Source organism: Gasterosteus aculeatus, chromosome 21, assembly GCF_964276395.1.
Source record: "Gasterosteus aculeatus chromosome 21, fGasAcu3.hap1.1, whole genome shotgun sequence".
Classification (NCBI taxonomy): Eukaryota; Metazoa; Chordata; class Actinopteri; order Perciformes; family Gasterosteidae; genus Gasterosteus; species Gasterosteus aculeatus.
Genome location: NC_135708.1, coordinates 14,002,058 through 14,021,923, shown reverse-complemented (window position 1 = coordinate 14,021,923; position 19,866 = coordinate 14,002,058). Strand labels below are relative to the sequence as shown.

The 19,866-nt window shown below is 45.8% G+C and overlaps 1 protein-coding gene across 1 annotated transcript; it reads left to right on the top strand.

The window, feature by feature from the left end:
• Nucleotides 1-794: 794 nt before the first annotated feature.
• On the top strand, nucleotides 795-2,399 carry msc (musculin (activated B-cell factor-1)). The gene is made up of 2 exons (XM_040166525.2): nucleotides 795-1,448; nucleotides 1,622-2,399. The coding sequence occupies exons 1-2, from the start codon at nucleotides 1,026-1,028 to the stop codon at nucleotides 1,703-1,705; spliced, it is 507 nt and encodes a 168-aa protein (XP_040022459.2). The 5' UTR covers nucleotides 795-1,025; the 3' UTR covers nucleotides 1,706-2,399.
• Nucleotides 2,400-19,866: the final 17,467 nt, after the last annotated feature.

The window sequence follows — 19,866 nt, the reverse complement described above, 5'->3', positions numbered from 1 at the left end:
CCTTCCACTTTACTACAAAGATGTGCATTATAAAGTGGCGAACCCAAAGACTACAACAGTTCGGTACAAATCAAATACTGCCCAAACCATTCATGCATTCTTGTCTTTCCAACCACTGATGATCACGGTGCTAATAGATGGAGGCTCTGAAAAAAGTCTGCAGTGTACATAAAAAAGAAAGGCAGCCAAGTAAAGAATGTTTAGGATACCACGGGCATGGAGATGGTGCCTCTTCGCCTCTGCCACACCCACGTCATGCCAATGCTCCAGATGTCATGGGAACGGATAACAGCTGGTGCTGGTGCATGCAAGGCTGCGTGTGAAAGGTTGCCCCAGCTGCAGAAACCCAATCCCTCTGTGAAACCAGCACAGGATTAAACACTTTTGATAAGGTCCTCAAAACATTTCTATTACCAAAACACATCTGTGGAACCGACAAAGTTGGGGAACGTTTAACTATATTTGTGCATTTTAAAAATGTTGCAAGGTGTTGCCTGTGTTGTTATAGCAGAAGTTATGTCTTAACCAATCAGATGGATTCTATGCGTGTGTTGAAAACAAACCAGAGACATCGTCCAAGTCATGCATAACGTATGCATCTTCCAGCAGATTTACCAATAACAACTTCAATCAATCATTTGCAGGGTTGGATGTTATTACCAGGCTGCAGATGCCCTATTTGTGTCTTTAACAGTGTACATGAGGAGACAGAGTTGTGGTCTAACTGAAGTCATGGCTTTGAGGAAAAGGGGGAGGAGAAATGTTCAGAAAAAAACTGCAGGGATGCCAAGTCCAGGACACTTAAATCGGAGGAGTAGCCGAGCGAGCAGTCATGTTTCAGTGTCAGACAGATCTGCACGGGTCAAACTTCTCAACCTGCGGCGGTTGGTAGTGTAGTTTTTGTGAGGACAGGTTGCAGGGTGACCTAATGGGAATTTAAGTTGTGATTAGATTATCTGCTCCTTTTTTTTTTGGTCACCTCTGTCCCTGTAGTGTCACTCGTGTCAACAGGTGGAGCCTCGGCCATGTCCACCGGCTCCGCTGCAAGTGATGCCGAGGACGACGAGACGTGCCGCGTGAGGACGTCCACCTCGCTGAGGAGCGCGCGGAAGATACCCTGCTACAATACCGACCGCTTTTCAGACGAGGAGTTGGAAGATGACGATATGGAGGGGAGGAACAAGGGTGATCGCAAACTGTCCAGGGCGCAGCAGCAGAAGGACGCGCGGCAGACGCAGAGGAACGCGGCCAACGCCAGGGAGAGGTCGCGGATGAGAGTGCTGAGCAAAGCCTTCTCCAGACTGAAAACCAGCCTGCCCTGGGTACCAGCGGACACCAAACTGTCCAAATTGGACACGCTTCGACTCGCCTCGAGCTACATCTCTCACCTGAGACAGCTTCTGCAGGACGACCGATTCGAGCACAGCTTCGTGCACCCAGTCAACCTGGTATGGAGCTGTTGGGATGCTTTAAAAGGGGGGATCTCTCAGTCTGCATGACCTACTAAAAGATAGACTAGGTCAACTAATCCCAAACCACAGCATTAGCGTTTGACTTTTACACTAAAATGTTGGATGTGTTTATTTATTTCTAAAAAACCTGTTGTCTTTTGCTTTGACAGACATGGCCATTTATGATGACGGGCCGATCTGAAGACAGCCAAGGCATCTCGCCCCCTGTGAGGCTCTGTGGGGCAACAGCGTAGGACCCCCACCCTTCCATCATCAGCTCGTGTTCTTGCAGACAATATGAAACCATCCCGTCCATCTCTTGTCCCCCTTAATGTCGCGGGCGATGACTTTGAACTCAAATCCAACTTAAGTGTTGCAACCCTGCGGATCCCGTATCTCAGAATGTGGGAACAAAGTCTGTTTTGAAGTTGTTTTGAGATGTAATTTGTTGTGTGCGTGATAATAAGTGATAATGGCTGGGCCCGGAACGGCAAAATCCTCTAAGAACTCAAATGCTGTCTGTCATTTTGAGCTGACTACCCGAGGAGCTAAGTTGCGCAGAAGGATTCTTCAATATTTGATCTCTACAGTATTTATTACATTTGTGATATAGTTGTCTTTTTTCATTTCAGATAAACAAAATACGGATAATGTCTGTCTTTTGTCCTTTGTTGTATACAGATTTGAGATTTGGATCATTTGGTTTTTCATGTTTTCCTCTGTAGAAACAGCCCAATGCCATGTGGATTAAAGTGCTCAGTAAATGAATCCATGAATCTTTATCTTGTAAACAGTATGTCTGTAGACGATGAAAATAACAGTGAATGTAATACTGAATCTCAGTTTTCTGATTTTTACAAATCGTTTCTAGCTAAAAAATACATAGCATCGCAAGGGTTGAATGTGCAAATATCTTAAATACCCATAAAAAGTTTGAAACCAACTTAATTATCTGCAGTTTTCTGTGTTTATTCATCGGATTGAACTATTCGGACCACATCTCTAATAGGCCTCTAGAGGTCTGTTCATATTTCCCTCCAAACAAAAGAAAAAACTTCACGAAGCAGTGGTAAAAAGTTCAGGGAAAAGCAGAAGTTCACACAACCCCCCGTCACACACACACACACACACACTTACAAACATCCACAAATAGCAGACAGAGAATAATGGCCAGTGTTCTCTTGAGCTACGACTCCTTTTATTCAGCAAATCCCCCTGAACGACGTGAGTACAGATGGATGGAGATCAACTCCCCCGGGGACACACACTGACTAAAGTGCTCGGGATGAAGAAAGAGACGCAGGGAGTAGAAAGAGGAAGAGTTTTCATCAGGTCCTGGTTCAGTCGCAGCTGTTGCCTTGTTGGGAAGTTTCCCATAACTCTAAACTGCTCTCCTGGGAGACAGCAGCCAGTGTGCCAGACCCGGACAGCTAATGAGCGGCCTTCTCACACTCAGCCCGCCTCCGTTCTCGCTCCATCCAAAACGTGGCACGGAGAGAAAGCCACCAGCGCATGCGCGCACGAAAATGAGCTGCCATTAATCAAAGCATGCGGCATGTCCTACGTTCAAAAACGTAGGTGTTTACAGTGCACCGATCTCACGTCTCTGTGACCGAAGCTCTTGTGTTTCGGGCCTGGGAGGCGAAGGCCGGTGCCAAGGTGATGGACGCGTGCCGCTGTGGCTCCGTGGTGCTACATGAGTGGCATCTGGTGGGGAGGAACGTGAACAGCGAACCCCACGCTGCAACGCACATTCAGCTGAGTACAAGGGGGTAAAACAATGAACTGAGGTTCAGCTAATCTCTCCTAATGTTGAAATGGAGTACAGACCTTTAAGGGAGGATTCAAGAGAACTGTTTAAATCTCATGTTGGGAGGAACGTGCAGTTTCAATGAGTTAACTCCTGAAGGCCTCTCTGTGCAGCACTTGCTGTGTGAATGCAAATGTAACACATGTCAATGTGTGCTGTAAAACAAGACTCCTTTTCACAGATTTAGTCAATCAAACCTAGTACAAATCTGTTCATTTGCACAGGACAGGAACTATTGTAAAGTGTTGTTTGTAAATGTACTAAATAAGTAAAATGAAGTGCATTAAAACTTGCCTAACCGAGGGTTTGACCATTATAGTGTGCTAAAGCTCAACTCTTTCCCTCTTACATTAAACAGGTTTAATGGGATTCAAAGGTTTGAATAGAAATATGAACTCATAAATCCTTAAAGAGAGCATTGCTTTACATACACTGCAATATCTTTTATTGTTCAGCAGAGGGCAGCATTTCCTCACAATGTAAAACAGTTTTCTGGATTTGTATGTTTGGATTTACCAGTAAATTCATTTTTCTGATTTTTTAAAAATGTATGTCCACCAAACATACAATTTTTAGTTACATTGTTTCTCTTCGGGGATTTTTATCCACAAGAATTAGAAGACAACAACAGTACAGTTTTCCTTTCCATTTAATTTTACTTTCCACACAGAAACGTTCTCGTCTCTCCTTTTTTTCATAATTTTTTTCACATTAAATTTATTCAGGTGGAACACATTGCTTTGAAGACCAATTGCATCGTCAGCCACCGAGGCTCAGCATAATCTGACTTTTTCTTTCTTCTTCTATTTTTTTTCTGTACAACTGAAACATTTTTTTTTTGTTTGTGGAAGAATTTCCATGAGCAGGAAGGAACTGTAGGTCCAAAGCCAACATCAGGGGGGTTCAGTGAGGATAACTTCAGGGCTCCCGGCCTGCAGGAATCCAGCCCGGACGCCGTGAGCTTTCCAAACCCACTTTCGGCGTGTTTGTTATTCAATATCCAGTCACTCAATACCACTAATGAGAAAAGGGATATGTAAATCCTAAACTATTTTAAATCGCGTTTGCCTAATGTATACAATCCCTTATGGGAAGATTACTCCCCCTGCTGCGATCCAGGCTTTGTTTAGAAATAACATTCTTTCCAGGTATGAACACATCGACACATGAACCCCAACTGTCGTCGTAAAAACAGAAATTGGCTGTTGATTTTCTACAAATTGCCATGAATGGAATCATCACTGCAGGACTATAATGCATTTGGTTTGTTTTCTAGCTGATTACCAGATGTATCCACACTTCGATTTAGTGTGTTAGACGTTTGTCTTACTGGAGGTCACTTACTCATTAGGTGTTTCTCACCATGTAAGCAGTACTTGATTTTTTCAAACACATTCTTTGAATTTTACGACTAAAAAAATATCTGACCTTTTTTCTCTCATTGGGGCGAGCCGCTTTTGTTTCTCCAATTAATGCAATGAATATCCTCACTGATAAGGCAAACTAAAATATGTGACATAAAAACAAGCCAGGCACCAACAAATCCCACGAGAGAAGACCGAAACCAACCGGGTCGTAGTCCGTCAATTCTTTTTCCACCTCCCAAGCCACTTAGAACTTTAGTACTAAACAATTCAAATTGTACACTCGTACAGTTTGACTATCACTTCCTAAAATAAGCTGTGCATTCTGATAGTTTGCCATGTGCCACACGGACTGGAGTTCATTTGTAGGAGAATACTTTCAGCCAAAGATTTTTTTTAATTTTTTTTTGCACTGCTGCATTTCTAGGAACAGCACTAAATAAACTGCTCATCTAATTTAGGAATACGTCTCTGTTTGCAACGATGCGGGTAATAACAATGGAAGTCCGTGGCAAAGAGGGAAATAGCCAGAACTGCTTTTGGCTACGCAGACAATTCATGTTAGTTTTGGTCTTATCATTAGATTTCATGACAATAAGACGAATATTGAATTTCAGCCTTATCGTTAGAGAACACAATTATGTCAACGTGAAGTCAGGCATAAAAAATACAAATCAAATGTCACACTGTTTTCTCCGGGACGTTGCTAATTTGCTGCTGGTACAGACATCGTGCCCCCTGGTGAGTAAGTGTGAGACAGAGGGGGGAGAGAGAGAGAGGCAGGCAGGGAGACGGAGATCTGACTTCCTGTTACTCTGCGGAGATGACACGCTCCTCTGTCGGATAGGTGATTGGGTTACAGTGCGGGACTGGCAGCCTCCTCTCAGGAGAGAATGGAGGCTCTTTGTGGCTGGATGAGCCGGACAATCTGAAAGGGAAGGTCGAGCCAAAACGGGGCGGATGGGGGCTGTGGAAGGCGGAGTGGAGTGGGGGGGGGGAGAAGGAATTGATGCAAAGGGAAGATGCAGAAATTGGCGAGGAGGGGTGTGAGGGGGCGCTGGGAGGGGAAAGGTTGACGAACACGGCAGTCACCCTCTCAGCCTCGTCCCCCGCGCTGTTTCGTTGGCTGAGCTGCTTGGTGGCAGAGCCGCTGCCAATAGGAGCCCACGAGAAACCGATATTTGTGTTTGTTCTCAGGGCATGTGGAGCCGTCCCAGTCCCCCCCTGATCTATTATCTTGTCCTCGCCTTTCTGTCTCCCTCACAAAGGGATTAACACCACTAAAGGTTCTTCCTTGCAGACCTTCAGATATGGAAGGTGCGAATGTAAAATCATATTCAGGTGCATATAAAATTCCTTTCTTTGCTTTTAGCAGATAAGAACTTTGTCGTATAGATTCCTTTGGGGCAATATAAGTTCTGAGTTGGCTCTGGCGTTGCTCTGTAGCCCCCCCCACCCCCTCACTCACGCCGGTGGCATATTCTCCCCGAGTTCATCTTCTGACAATGGAGATAATATTTTCCCTCCACAATGGCTCCCAGTCTGTGCTCTGGGCGAAGGCTCAGCGGCTGTAAGTAGTCCGGGTTTTCCTGACCCTGTCAGAGAACCGGCCCAGTGGAGAAATGAGTCCCAAGGTTGCTTAAAGGCCCAACCTGTCAGCGGTCCGGAGGGATTAGCCATTCACAGCCTCCGTATTGTTCTCCGGGGCCACAATAGGCCGCATGGGGCCCGGCCCCTTTGTCATCAACTCTGTTTTGAATTTCTGGTGGGGCAACAAAAGTGTAACACACCTGCAACTATGGATTAGAACTTCTTTCAACCCTCTTCTTTTTTCTCTTTCTGAAACATTGCCCGAAGCATTGTTGGCCACATCAAACGTGATCTTTTGTACAAAAAAAAAACAAGCTTTTCCCAGTCACCACCCAGAGCAACGGTGGACACGACATATTCAGAGTATTATTTTACATTTTTATGTTGTAGTTTTGTTGTGACGTCGTGTTTAAATGCTTACAATGAAAAGTGTGTGTTGAAGTAATTGTTTTACAGGAGTGGATCACTCAATCAAGCTGCACACAAATGTTTTTACAAGTCCGAGTAAACGTCCGAGACATCTATGCAGGCATCAGTCTTAATTAGACACCCCTGCGTCACCTTCGACCTTTTTAGAGAAATGTTCTTTCGAGATTCTGTGACGGCCACAATCCTGCAACCAAATCCCAAATCCAACCTTTTTTTTTTTTTTTTTTCCAAGGAGGCATGAACTTTTCGTGACCACATCAGAAATCAAAGGGATTTCACGGTCATCGTGTAGAACGTGATGTCCTAAAAAATCTCGGTGAAAGAGAGAAATTTATTGAGTTATGGTCTCTTTTCTTGTTTCTGTGAGGGACGTGCAGTCGGCACAGGTGCAACAGAGTGCTGCGGGCCTTTTACATTTTTGAAAGGGGATTTAATCGCTTTGTGTTCTTGTGGTGCCGGCTCCTTTACGAAGGCTACACAGTATGTATTTGTATGTGTTCCCATAGCTTTCAAGTTATTTATTGAGTTGTTCAGTCAACTTTACAGGAAGCATTTTTGTGTATTTGTTAAAACATCTTTTGAAAGAAAATGTTACCTATTATTCTTCTTCTTATTATTATTAATCTGGTTCATTTTAATGATAGTATAATTATACTACTACTAGCGCCACCACGACTACTAACAACATTAATCAGAACAACAACAACAACGCTCAGCGATGCAGTCTGTAATTTTAAGCACAGCGGCTACTCGATCCCAAACACATCTCACTCAGCCACACACCTTCAAAACCACTTCAAATAAGACATCCATCCAGCTGCTGGTAGGCTTCTGAGTCAGTGCATCTCACCCCTGTACCAAACAGTCGGAGGGTTTCAATCAGGAATCGCATCTTCGGGATTGGCTTCATGGTGCATCCAATTGCAAATTGCTGAAGAGGGGGGACGTCATTAAGGCACACGATGGTCTCTCCGGGCTGACCTCAGGGTCACCATCATACAACGAGACACAGCTGACAGCGACACTCGGGCCAGTTAACACCGTTTGATGGATCACCTGTGCGTGTAAGTGTGCGTGCAGGTTTTGGTGTGTGTGTGTGTGTGTGTGTGTGTGTGTGTGTGTCCCTCTTGAGAGCCTCCATGGCCGGATGGTGTATCAGATGGCACGTTAATTACTCAGCCTTCAAAAGGGGGTGGGGGGGGCTGTCCATGGGCAGAAGTGAGTGGTGGGCGGATGGCTGCGTGGTGGTCAGGGAGGTGGCCCGTGGGGAAAAGGCGTGGAGATGAGTGGCACATGTGGAACTTTACATGCATTCAGGGATCACACACACACACACACACTCACACAGGTGAGCAATCAGATTAGACGCATAGAGAGAGGTACACGGCTGGATCTATTCATGCTTATTTATTTCTTACGCATGTGACGCAGCAACATTTTACTTGTGGAATAAATTATGATGGAAACCAAGCAAATGTGTATTTAGACACTTCTGTTAGATTTCTGCCCCCCCTGACAAATGTAAGTTAAATATTCACTCTTCTTTGAGCCAATTTCTTTGGTGTCCACCCACTGCCGAGGGAAATATGTAACTTTTTAAATTCTAAGGCCTTTGCTGTGCTCATTGGCTGGTTTGTTTGCTGCCGGGCAGGCAGAGCAAAGTGGGATTTTAAAGTTTTACTTTTAACATTTGCTCTGCTGCTGGAGAAAACAACACTTTGAGACCACTGAGTGGATCGAAATAGGGAAGTTTAGTTGGCAAGGAAAACAACAATTATCTGAAAGACCCTAACCTAACCCTAAGGCTGTCTAACAACTCTTTGTGGCGGCTTTTACGTCACACAAAGTCATTTGTTCATTTAGGAATGTAAAAATATTGAGTCAATTCGCTTTAAACTCTACATTTTTGCAACTTTATGCGTATGTACGCATGTGTTTTGATGTGTGTTTGCCTGTTTGAATGTTTGGTAGCCATTCTCTCGGCAAAAGGACAATCTAGATGGACGCCGGACTTTGACCCCACCTGACCCTGACCATCCCCCTGCCTTTACCCCGTAACACTGACACACTCACACACACACGAGGAGAGCTGAGAGTTCCCGAAGCCCCCCCCCCCCCCCCCCCCAACCCCGGACCTCCTTCTTCTGTCCGTCAGATCAAAGCTGGCCGGGGGTTGAGAGGGACCTGACCCGTGGGAGAGGCGGAGGACCCTGCTGTTTGGCTAGTCGGCGGTGTGGAAAGAGACAAACAGGCAGCTCCAAGGACAGACAGGGAGCGCCTCCCCCCCCTTCCCCTCTCGAGGCTGATGGAGTCCCAAATCCACAGAGGTTTCTCAAGGCCACGCATGACAGAGGAGGTCGTTTGTTCTGTCACCACGGAGAGACGTACTCACACACACTTGAAAATGGACACGCACCGTGTGTCTCCCACTGTCTCCCGCTTCTTCTCTGCGTCAGCGAGACGCACTACTCTCTCTCTCTCTCTCTGTCCTCCTCTGTCACTACATTGCAGACGCGCTCGCACTCTTTCCGTGCATGTCCGTCTTCCTTCATTCGCCAGCGCGCGGATACTCTTTTCATCCATCATTTTTCTCCCACTGTGGCGCTGATTCATTTGTGCCGAACAATGGAGACACAAATAATGTCAGGTTCACTTCCTATGTGATGCAGCCAAAGAACATTATAATAGAAGAGGAATATATTGACTTTTCTGATGAGAATAATTAGTACAATATTTAGGGGTTGGAAAGCATACCGGATGTAATAAAATACAGTACGTTGCATCCTCGGAGCATCGTGTATTATGAGCTGTGTGTGCCGCTGCCAGATTCAGTGACCTGCAGTATTTCATTTCATCACACCGAATAAAAGCGCATCAATTGCTTCACCCGCTTCCAGAGAGAGACGATCCAAAGCAGATTGTGTATCAAACAATATGAATTCAATATTTAAAAATGTAAACATTCATAAGATTAACACTTCTTCTTTTTTGCAATCTTGTATGTTGTCCTTTCTGACCTCATTATGCATCCTTCTTCCACTGTGAATATTCCCTCGGCCTGAGCCTGTGGCGTTGATTAATCTGAGTGATAATGAAGACACAACACAAACCCTGGTGGGTGTGTGATCACCATAGTCATTTAATAATTATGTTGCATTCATAAGGAGCGGCTGTTTCGTGATCTGTTTATTTGCTTTACCTCCACTTGATTAGATGTAATAACTCCCCGGTAATACCAAGTTGTTATTTCTTTTACGATAATTACTTGCAGATACTGTTAATCTGTAATTTGCCCTTCATGACGTGTCAGTAAGGCGATGGCTCATTTGCATCTTTATTGCAAATTAAGAAAACTAAAAAATATCTAATGACCACAATAATTGACTTCCATTTCAGAATCTCCTCTGCGTTTTTTTTACGAAGCACCGTGCAATCTCAGACCCCGTGTTCCTGCTCTCTGCTGCCTCTGCCTCTGGTGCGAACAACAAAAAGACACGTACTGTACAGTATAGTACCACTCGTTGACTTCCCCACAGGTCCCCGTCTCTCCTCTTTCGTTTACAAGGTGACAAAGCTCGCCGTGGTGTCTCCGGGCAGCTGGCATGGCCAGTAAACGGAGGGCTCCCATGCGATCAATCCGCACGGCGCTCACGTTATCTCCGGCAAGGGCATTTAAAGCTCTATGTCTTTCCCACATGGCCCAGAGTATGAGTTTAATTACCGCGGCCTCAGCTGTGGCTGGTGGGAACCGAGTCGCTGGAGGACCTGGAGGGCCCTGCTGCATGTGCAGTAAGACTAATATGAACTTAATGCACATTCATACGTAATGTTGAAAGAGCAAAAGAGAATGTTAAATTGTATTGTATTATATTATGCTATATTGTATTTATTAAATATTGGCTACATGTACATATTTCCATTTGTGTCAATAACAATTGTATTTTTTTTAGATGATTTTTCTTTATTTTTTTAATTGAGCTATTTGAATATTTCAGAGTTTATTTTGAAGGACTTTTAGAGGACAGAGGTCAAACTATCGAGTAACTATCCAGACAAAAATAGCAAAGACAAACATCCTTGAAAATAACAGAACTATACGAAGCAAAATAAAGTTGAGTTATTTCTCCCCAACTTGTTAATGATCTCATGACTCTCTTTTAATAGATGCCTGCAAATCACACAAACACCCACCCGAGCACTTTATGTACGAAAGCAGCCGAACACACTTCGGGAAAACAGGAACGTTGTGTCGAGTTCAAACGGAAACGGCAGTGTTTGCTGCACCCGGGTCAGATCTTCTGTGGCTCTGGGCAGTTTGAGAAGGTGAGACGCCCTAATAGGATCAGCCAGTACTGACCTTTTCACTCCTCGCCCGCCTCTCTCTCCCCTCCACTGCCCTCCCCTCACCCTTGTCACCCCCCCTCGTCCCCCCCCCCACCCCCCCCGCCTCCGCCCTCATTCCCTCCTGGCACCGTTGGCGCTGGGTGGCACCCAAGAGCCACTCGGGCCGGCGGATAGGGTTACAGCCGCCGAGGCCTCGGCTCACATGTTTAAACAATTTCCCCCTGTCCTCTGTGAAATTATGCAAATATTTTAGTCCAGTTTCCTTGAGTCTGGAACACCAATTAGGAGCGCCTGTTTGCTTTTTCATGACAGCTGTTGAGGAGACAGTCGGGCCTTGCGCCGGACGTGAAGGCCTCCAGTCGGGCAGCCTCCACTGATGAGGTGAGATCGGTGGATAAAGAGGGGGGGGGGGGGGGGGGAAGTCGGGATGTAGATGTTGAACGACGGAGTCGTTGGAGATGGAGAGGTGACGCTGACGATTGAAGGAGGAAAGAAAACACACTTGACGACAACAAGGACCGAGGGAGATGGCGACGTGGAGTGGTAGGAGGATTCGTTTTTTTTCCAAAACTGACGTAGATTGTGGAAGAATAACAAACTCTTGACTTTGTTTCAAGGAAACGTCCCGTGTGTGGCTTTCAACGCAACGACGCAACGGAGGCTTAACAATCTCTCTTGATGATGTTCCAACGCTGCTCCTCCAGCAGCAGGTAAGGTCGTATCTGCTGTTACAGCCGCGTAAAGGCAAATAGGTCAAAGACTTTAACCGGGCCTGCTGCTGGGAGTACAGGTTCCCTCTGCGTTTCCAATCAGTCGCCCGCCAATGCTCGGTCTGACTTATTTTTATTCCCTCTCTCTAAAGACCAACCACCGGGCATGTCCTTCACAGGAAAACGTGATCCGAGGTCTTAAAGGCCATCAAGTCGACTCTTCCTCACACGGAAGCCCGTTCTCTGCTTTAAAGACCGGCCCGGCCTCTGAAATTCGCCATCGCGCGAAAGAATTTGATCCGGGGGGGGATTGAGCAGTCTGGATAAATGTTCACCGAGCTCAATAAGGGGAATAGATCGAGGTCACGGCACTAAAGCGTCTCCCTCAGTTCAAAGGTGGGCACGGACGTGAGCACCGAAGACAGATCCATCTTGGTCAGTGGGAAACCTCTTGAAAGGAGGGCATGTAATCGCAATGTGGAGCGTGACAGACCTTATCGTTATTAAATGGTATTGTTAAGGAAATAGGAGAGAGGTCAAATTTGATGGAAGCCGCCTTATTGTGACATTTGAGACGAGCCCTTCACTGATGGTGGTGATAGACACGGGGTCAGCTTTGATGACTTGTCCATCAAAATGAATAAAGTCATTTTGAGGTAAAAGGATATTTTATGTTATTCGTTCTGACAGGACTTTTTCAGTTTTCCTCTCCAATCTGTCACCAGTTAATCCCTCGTATTTTATTACAATAACATATCTAAACTATATATATTAATGTTATTCAAAATATTTTGCTTCTGGTATTATCCAAGATCTGTTAAAACTTATTTTGGAAGCAAAATGCAAGCCAAGGCACTAAACTTGTTTAGATTAAAGGAATATTGAAAGTGTCAAATTTGTAATTTTTATAGCTTAGTTTAGCACAAATACTCTGGAAAGAAGGTAAAAACCACCTTGTGTTTCAATCCAAACAAAGTGTAAAAACGACCAAAAACTCTGACTCCAAGGGAGAAGTACTCGAGCACCAAAACACCAAAACCTGTTTATACACTCAAAGGACATATTGCCTGACAAAGATTGAGCTTCAGAGGCTTTTTGTGCTACGTTAAGCTGACTGGAGCTCTATATTTATCACAAACTTAGAGACTCTTAGAGACTCATTCTGCAGGCGGATGCATTCACATTAACACATGTTTCTATTCATTTAGGTATTCAATGGTTTTTAAGTTGTTAACTGAATAAATAACTTCCTCAAAGAAGGCCTACAGTTCCCCACAACTCTTCATTGTCTTTGCTGTCATTCAGTACCTTGTCCTCCCTCACTTCCTCACCCCAAACCCCAACATCGTCCCTCTGCGGCATCTTCCAGAGATCTTGGTGTGGCCCAGATATTCTGCTCCAGGTGGTCTGCAGCCAGCCACCTGTGTTGTCTTTGTGGCGCTGTCATCTGTCTCCGGGCAGGCTTTGTGGGGATGCCAGTGTGAGGACAGGCCTGGTGAGCGCCGATGACGGAGATAGTGCTTTCGGCCGCTGCGTCTAGCGTCCCCATCCAGTCCCCGAGATAAATCCTGGGAAAATGGTCTACCAGTCTCCACGGCTCATTGTTAGCACCCATGTGCAATGCATGCTAGGATACAGGCCATTTGAGGACAATGTCATCCAATTAATTCACATTCATATACCCTGTAATCTTTTTCCCCTCTTGAAATAACAGCAAAATCCATAAAACAATCAAATCTGATCCAGATGTAGTGTGGACAGTTGTCAGGCCAAAACTAACGCATTTTTCTTAATCTCCACTTGAGGGAAACATTATGCAGCCTCTCCAACTCGCGGTTTGGAGCAAATACTCATGCAAGAACAAGCATTTTCTAGTTCTAAAAAAAAAATACATATTTGGAGCAGTATTGGTTCATCTTTTGTCTCCTTTCTTGATCAATTAATTAATGATTTTATCGATAAAATGTCAGAAAAATAACAAAACCCCTTATATTTTGTAAAGCCCACGGGTTATCTTCTATTTAGAGTGGATAATGGCCAACATCCCCGGACACTGTTCCACATCCAGCGTTGTATTTGCTCCATATCCGGGAGGGGGATGGGGAGTGTTGATAAATGAAGGCGCTGCGCCCTGGGACTCTCCTGTTTAAGGAACGGCCGAGGCGATTTATGAGCGCGCTCTCGCAGGGCTTCACTGTGATTAATCGACGCCGTCCTCCGCGGCCACAGGCGGGGCAGAGGCAGCCGGCCCTCCGCTGTTTGCATAGGCAGATAGCATCAAAGCAGCCTGCTGCTTGTGTTAAGAAAATACTGCATTCTGGGTCAGCGCAAATGAATCCGAGAGGAGCTGGAAACTGTTTTTAATGGCATTCCCGTCGATATATTATCACTCTGCAGAGAATGGAGCGTGGAGGTCACAAATGACATTTGCAAATGTCTTTGTTCTATAACCCCGGAGCTTCCTTGAGGCCGGGGTCGACGTTGATGATTTGTTTACGTTGGGACTACATTTATAGATGAAGGGGGGTCACGGGGTCGAAGGCGTTGTCAGTGAGAGTTAACATTAATAACGTATGTTAATTTCCTTTTAATTACTTAAATTCATGGTTAACAGTGTAGATACTGAAAACCTCCACACAGGTTCCTGCCGATTGGTTCCCAGTGAGCCTCTGAGATATTTACCTACCCCACACCTGCGCCATTGATCACTGGTCACCTTGATGAGCTGGTTGCTTCGGGGCTGACACCGCTTCTCTTTAGATCTCTCTTCATGAGTGACCTGTTCACCGGCGGGGCCCCGAGATCCCTCTTGTCTCATGTCAGACTAAAAAAAAAAACAAAGGTTGTCCTCGGGGACATGACACAGGCCACAAAATTAGTGTCTTTAGACTGTTGTTCATCCAGTGCAAATTCACAAATGATTTCAATTTACTGATGGACTCCGCTTTTAAAGCTTTCAACAAAGTAAATCAGTTAAGGCCAAAGCGCCTTTTTTTTCCTCACCTCATTTACACATCAAACTAGTTTCTCCACTTTCCCATTGTGGGAGAGCCATACACTCCGAGCCAACAGGGAATCATCGGGCAAATTTCCGTTCTTTATTCCCGAGCTCCGACTTGCTTCCCGTGGCCCTTAAAAAGGACACCAATTTAGCCCGAATTCGGGACGAGTTGAAAGGCGCACTGTTACCTGTCCGCTGGGGTAGAACCTCTGCGGTTGCTGCCCTTTCCCATGCTTCCACCACAGGACCTCGGCCACAGGCAGACAGAGGGCACACCTGTTCCCCTCAGAGAGGTTGGCCAGCGTCTGAAACCTTAGCGTCGGGGGCCCTGCCCATTGAGAGCCGGCCGCACTCTTGAGGCCCCCACGTCGGGATTGGAGCGGAGGAAACCCGAGGAGAGGGCAGGAAAGGGGATGCCAACGGCCTGATGAATCTTGTGCAATTTGCCAAAACACAGTGCCTCCCTCCACCCGGCGATTACCCACACTTGCAATAGAAAAGCCATTGTCTGGTATATGAGTCTCCACTTATCTGTGTATTCTTTATCGTAATGCAGAGGTACAATGGTCTACCTGTGCCGCACCAAAGGAAAAGGTGAAATGAAATGTTTCTGCAGCCATTGGAGTAAATCAGCACAGTAATAGTCCGGTAGGAAAAACTTTGGCTTTTTCTGAAAATGCCTTGAACTCACATTCATAAATTATTAGTGCGAAAACCCATGAAAGCTTGACACTGCCTGAACTATTTCTGTGTTTTTGGCACCGCTCTGCCACTATTCATCTCCTAAAGAAACAAAGAGCAGACAAGTTGATTCGAGACCCAAGACGATTTTCACGCCCCATTGAACATGATCACTTTTAAAACATGTGGTTTAAAAGCGGCGGAATGAAAGCCCGCTGTAATCCTTGGCTAGATGTTTTCTACCCCGTGTGTTTAAAGTTGAATAAAAGACCATTCCCACCCTCCGACCTCTCACTCGGAGGGGCTTCCGAGCATCTTCTCTGAAGAAGGAGCGAAACAGCCAAACGCTGTGAGGAACGTGGGTCACGCGGTGCAGTGAGGGTTTCCAAATGAGCCCCTGAAGGAGCCTCATACTGCCCTTCTCACACCACATACGAGCCTTCCCTGCTGACCGTGAGTCGCCTTCCCCGCACCACCTTTGATGTCCTTCAAAACCCAAAGCACAATTTGTGACCACCGTCGGACCGAGCTGTGCCGCAGCCTCGTTTGAGCCTCCGTTAGTCGACTGTGATTTATAAGATTGTTTTAATTCCCCCAACTTTTTTATGGTCCTCTCCTCAAGTCCGTTATTGTAACATCTCACAAAGTGCACCCTCGGCGCTACGGTGGAGCTGCATGAGTTACGGCGTGAAGATGTCAAACGCCTCGCTCCTAAACTATGTGGAAGATGGACACGGTGAGACAGGACGGCCGCCAAGGGGCCGTTACTGAGGCGTGGGTCAGTGTCTTTGTGCTGCCGGAGAGGAACGCAGATGCGGTCTTCAAAGTTTCCTTCCTTCGCTCTTTCACTATCGAACACGTGTGCAATTTTGCTTTTATACGACGGTCATATTGGTGAAGGAGGGAAAACCTGAAGGCAGAGCGATTCACACAACAGCAAGCGGGGTTGAGATTTATACCACAGGATGTCCTCGCCTGAACATGCATCTCTCGGATGATGCTGTAAGCCCACGTGTGTGTTTCCTGTGGTGCGGTCAAGTTGGACCAGCTACTCCCGATCGCGTGTGGAAGGCGAGTCCGTGTTGTTCAAAGCCCTACGAGACAGCTTAATGTGGCTTCCTAATTTATTCCACCACTCATCCATTAGACTCCGGGCCGGAGGTGAAGGAAAAAGTCTTTTGAAGCAATAGATGAGGGCATGTTATTGGGGACAGTCCGTTAAGCTGTCGTCACCTTTCCACCTGACCTGCGCTTGCTTGAGATGTTTTCTAGCTGAGGCATCCTTCCTGCCGGAGAGGCGCAGCGCTGATTAATGTGCCCGACATGTCAAGAGGGAAATTATCGATCGTGGGAATCAGCAGTGAGGGAGAAGTGGGGGGCCCTGGACGAGTGGAGAGAGAAGGTATACGAGACAGAGACAGACAGATCAGAGAAGACTGATGCCGAAATGGAGGAGTGCTATCTAGTGCTAGCACAGACCTACTTATTTTCATTATTATTCCCATGCATTTGCATCTCCTGCCTTCATGCATCTATGATTGATGCCCAAGTTATAAAACATTAGCTCTGCTTTGGTGGAGGAAGTGGTTTGATTTTGTGACATGAGAAATATTCCATTACAAGTGAGAAGTATTATCTCAAGATTAAAAAACGGTTAAAAATGCTTAAAATAATATTATACTGTATATTACAATATTAGTTTATATTGATATGTATTTCAATCTAAAACAATGCACAGTATTATTATTATTATTTTTTATTTTATTTTTATTTGGTAGAGTGTGGAATCAGATGTAAATTAGTGAGGTACTACTTAATTATACATAATTGTACCTCTTCACCAGGCCAAATCAGCCTGGGATTCTCCCACTGCTCCGGATGTGTGCGGCGCATGGCCATCTAGTCTATTCCTTTTGTATCCAGACCACCAGGCAATGGTGGTTGCTCTCCGGCAGAAAAAAAAAAAAGAAGAAAAGTGGAGTGGAGCAGAGGAGGGGCTCTAATAGGATAACTCCCCCATTAACCCAGGGGAGCTGCCTCTCAGAGATGCTATCAGTCCCAGCACACACACACACACACACACACACACACTCACACACACACACGTCTCCATCGTGCCGACCAGAGAGGCCATCACCCAACCAGACAGCGTGCATGTCAAATCCGCTGCGTAGTGAGGACACAGTGTGATGGAATAGAGTTGACTTTAGGGTTAATCTTGAACATTACGAGTGGAGAGCGAAGCAGTAGAGGTGGTGGTAGACTGTAGCCCTTCTGGGCTTACATCATGCTAATATTCACTGTTTACTCAAAAAGAAATCTGCACAGAGCTGCCGAGCACTTAAGGAATCGCGCCGCTAACAGGCGTAACGTACACTTGTTTTCCTACAGGCAACATCATCTCCACGCTGAGTGTATTTTTTGAAAAGGTAACCGACGGTGCCCACGAAACGTCATGTGACGCCCTTCAAGCCCCGCCGATTCACAACATGATGTAATCAGTGTCTAATTTGGTGTGTTTACGCTTCGCACGCGTGCAGTGCAGCTCCTCTCTGCCAGACGTTTAACGGTGAAAAAGAGGATATTTTGATTGCAGAGAGAGAAAAGATCCAATTCACAAGAAACAGACGTCTTCAACGTTGCACCAACTCTGATTTAACGAGCCCGTTCTCAGCCCAACTCTTTTGTTTACTGGGAACGTATGAGAATGAGTGTCTCCACACACCTTGAGTGGATAACCATATGCTGTCACAGTAGACACCAGACGCGCCTCATATTGGGAGCTCTGTTGACCTGGGAATTGTGTGGGAGGTGGAGAGCGGGGGTGGAAGGGGCACGGGGGACTTGTGAGAGTTTCAAGAGGTACAAATCAAGGATTTAACTACCGCAGCCCTTTCTCCCGCTCAAACGCACGGGGCCTGTGTTCCACCGGGTTTGTTTATTGCGCGCGCATTTGCCAGCTCACGAATACCACGTGCGGCGCAGTGAGGAAGAAAGCGATCTTCAGAAGTGTGTGCGAATCGAGGGAAGAAGCGAGAGCAGTGTGAGAGACGGACAAATAACAATAGGCAGTTGGAGAGAGACGCACATTTCACGGGTGCCGTTGGCCTTTATTGGGCCGCGCATTAGATCCAAGGCAGATGTTCATCGCCTTGGACCAAACCACATCAGCTGTCGCTCCCCTTGTTTTCCTCCGGCCTGCCCAATTATTTCTCAAAACCTAAACCTAAACTATCTGTAAACATGCAGACTCCTCAACCGGGAAACCCCTTTCTGGTTCAGCCGCTGCTGGGACGCTAATTTGGGGGAAGTGTTATTATGGTTTATCCTGCCAGCAGTTCTCCCTCATCATGAAACAAACCCGACAGCCTGTCAAACAGCCGCTGCCTTCTTTAGCTCACGACGCGCATTCTCATTTGCTCCCTCTGGAAGTTTTGCTTGTGGTTGAATGTTGATGCCGCAGAAAAGAGTCAGTTTGTGAATTAGCAATGCAACCAAAACGAAATAGAGATTTCTTGGAATATGCAGCAGTGAGGGAGCGGGAGACTTTTGCCTAACGTGTTCTTGCACTGATGCATAATTTGGAAATGTTTTCATCCTAAATTTTCATACCGAAAAACCTGCCCAAATGCATTTCTGGTACATTTTTCATTAGGACATAGAAGTCGTTCCCTTCCATTACCGTGATGGCGTCTCTGGATGTATGAACATGTAACATTTTGAGTGTGCTACATATTTAGCTCTGGTTTGCACTAATGGTGCCCAATCAGTTCCACCGGGTCCATTCCAATGGGGCAGGCGGCCTCCACCCTGATTACGCTCGAATTGTGGGTATTTCCTGTCTCTAAGCCTAGCATATGGATTGAGTGAGGCGGTGGCTGAGGGACTACCGTTTCTCTCCACTACATCTTCATTTCTTTCTCTTTCTCTCGTCAACGGAAAAGCCCAAAACTTTTGTTTCTTCTGGCTCTGCCGTCAAACGACTGAGCTTTGCTTTGGCACCGGCGTCTGCTTCTACGCAGCCTAAGGAAAATCCCACGAGACAAGTGTGGCTAAATGCAGTTTAATCCACACGATCACGATCCGTCTGCGGACTCAACCACACCTATCGTATGAGACAAACACACTTGCATTGAGTATGTCTTTCCCACTTTAGGACATAGATGTTTTCAACACATGTCCTGGTGTAGTTATGCATGTGTTTGGGTTAAGTCAGTTCCACCAGATGGGCAGTGGTTGCATTATTTTCATTGACAAACAGCAGGGTAGATGCTTTACAAATGCAATGAGTAATTTTCCCTTTTTAAAATAAAACTATTACATCATTCAGAAATACATCCTTTCAAGTACAGGGTGTCGGGATGGCGGCCGTAGTGACAACGTACACATAGGTGCTTTTACAAAAAAAAGATCTGCTCCGCCGTTAGCAATATTTTTTTGAGCAAGTACTCTTGGCCTGAACATCTACCAGTAATTGTATTAATTT

What these genes read in the sequence shown, in the direction of transcription:
- msc (XM_040166525.2), top strand. Translation starts at nt 1,026, where the DNA reads ATGTCCACCGGCTCCGCTGCAAGTGATGCCGAGGACGACGAGACGTGC. An exon ending in TCGTGCACCCAGTCAACCTG is followed by an intron (nt 1,449 to 1,621) that starts GTATGGAGCTGT and finishes TTGCTTTGACAG; the next exon opens with ACATGGCCATTTATGATGAC.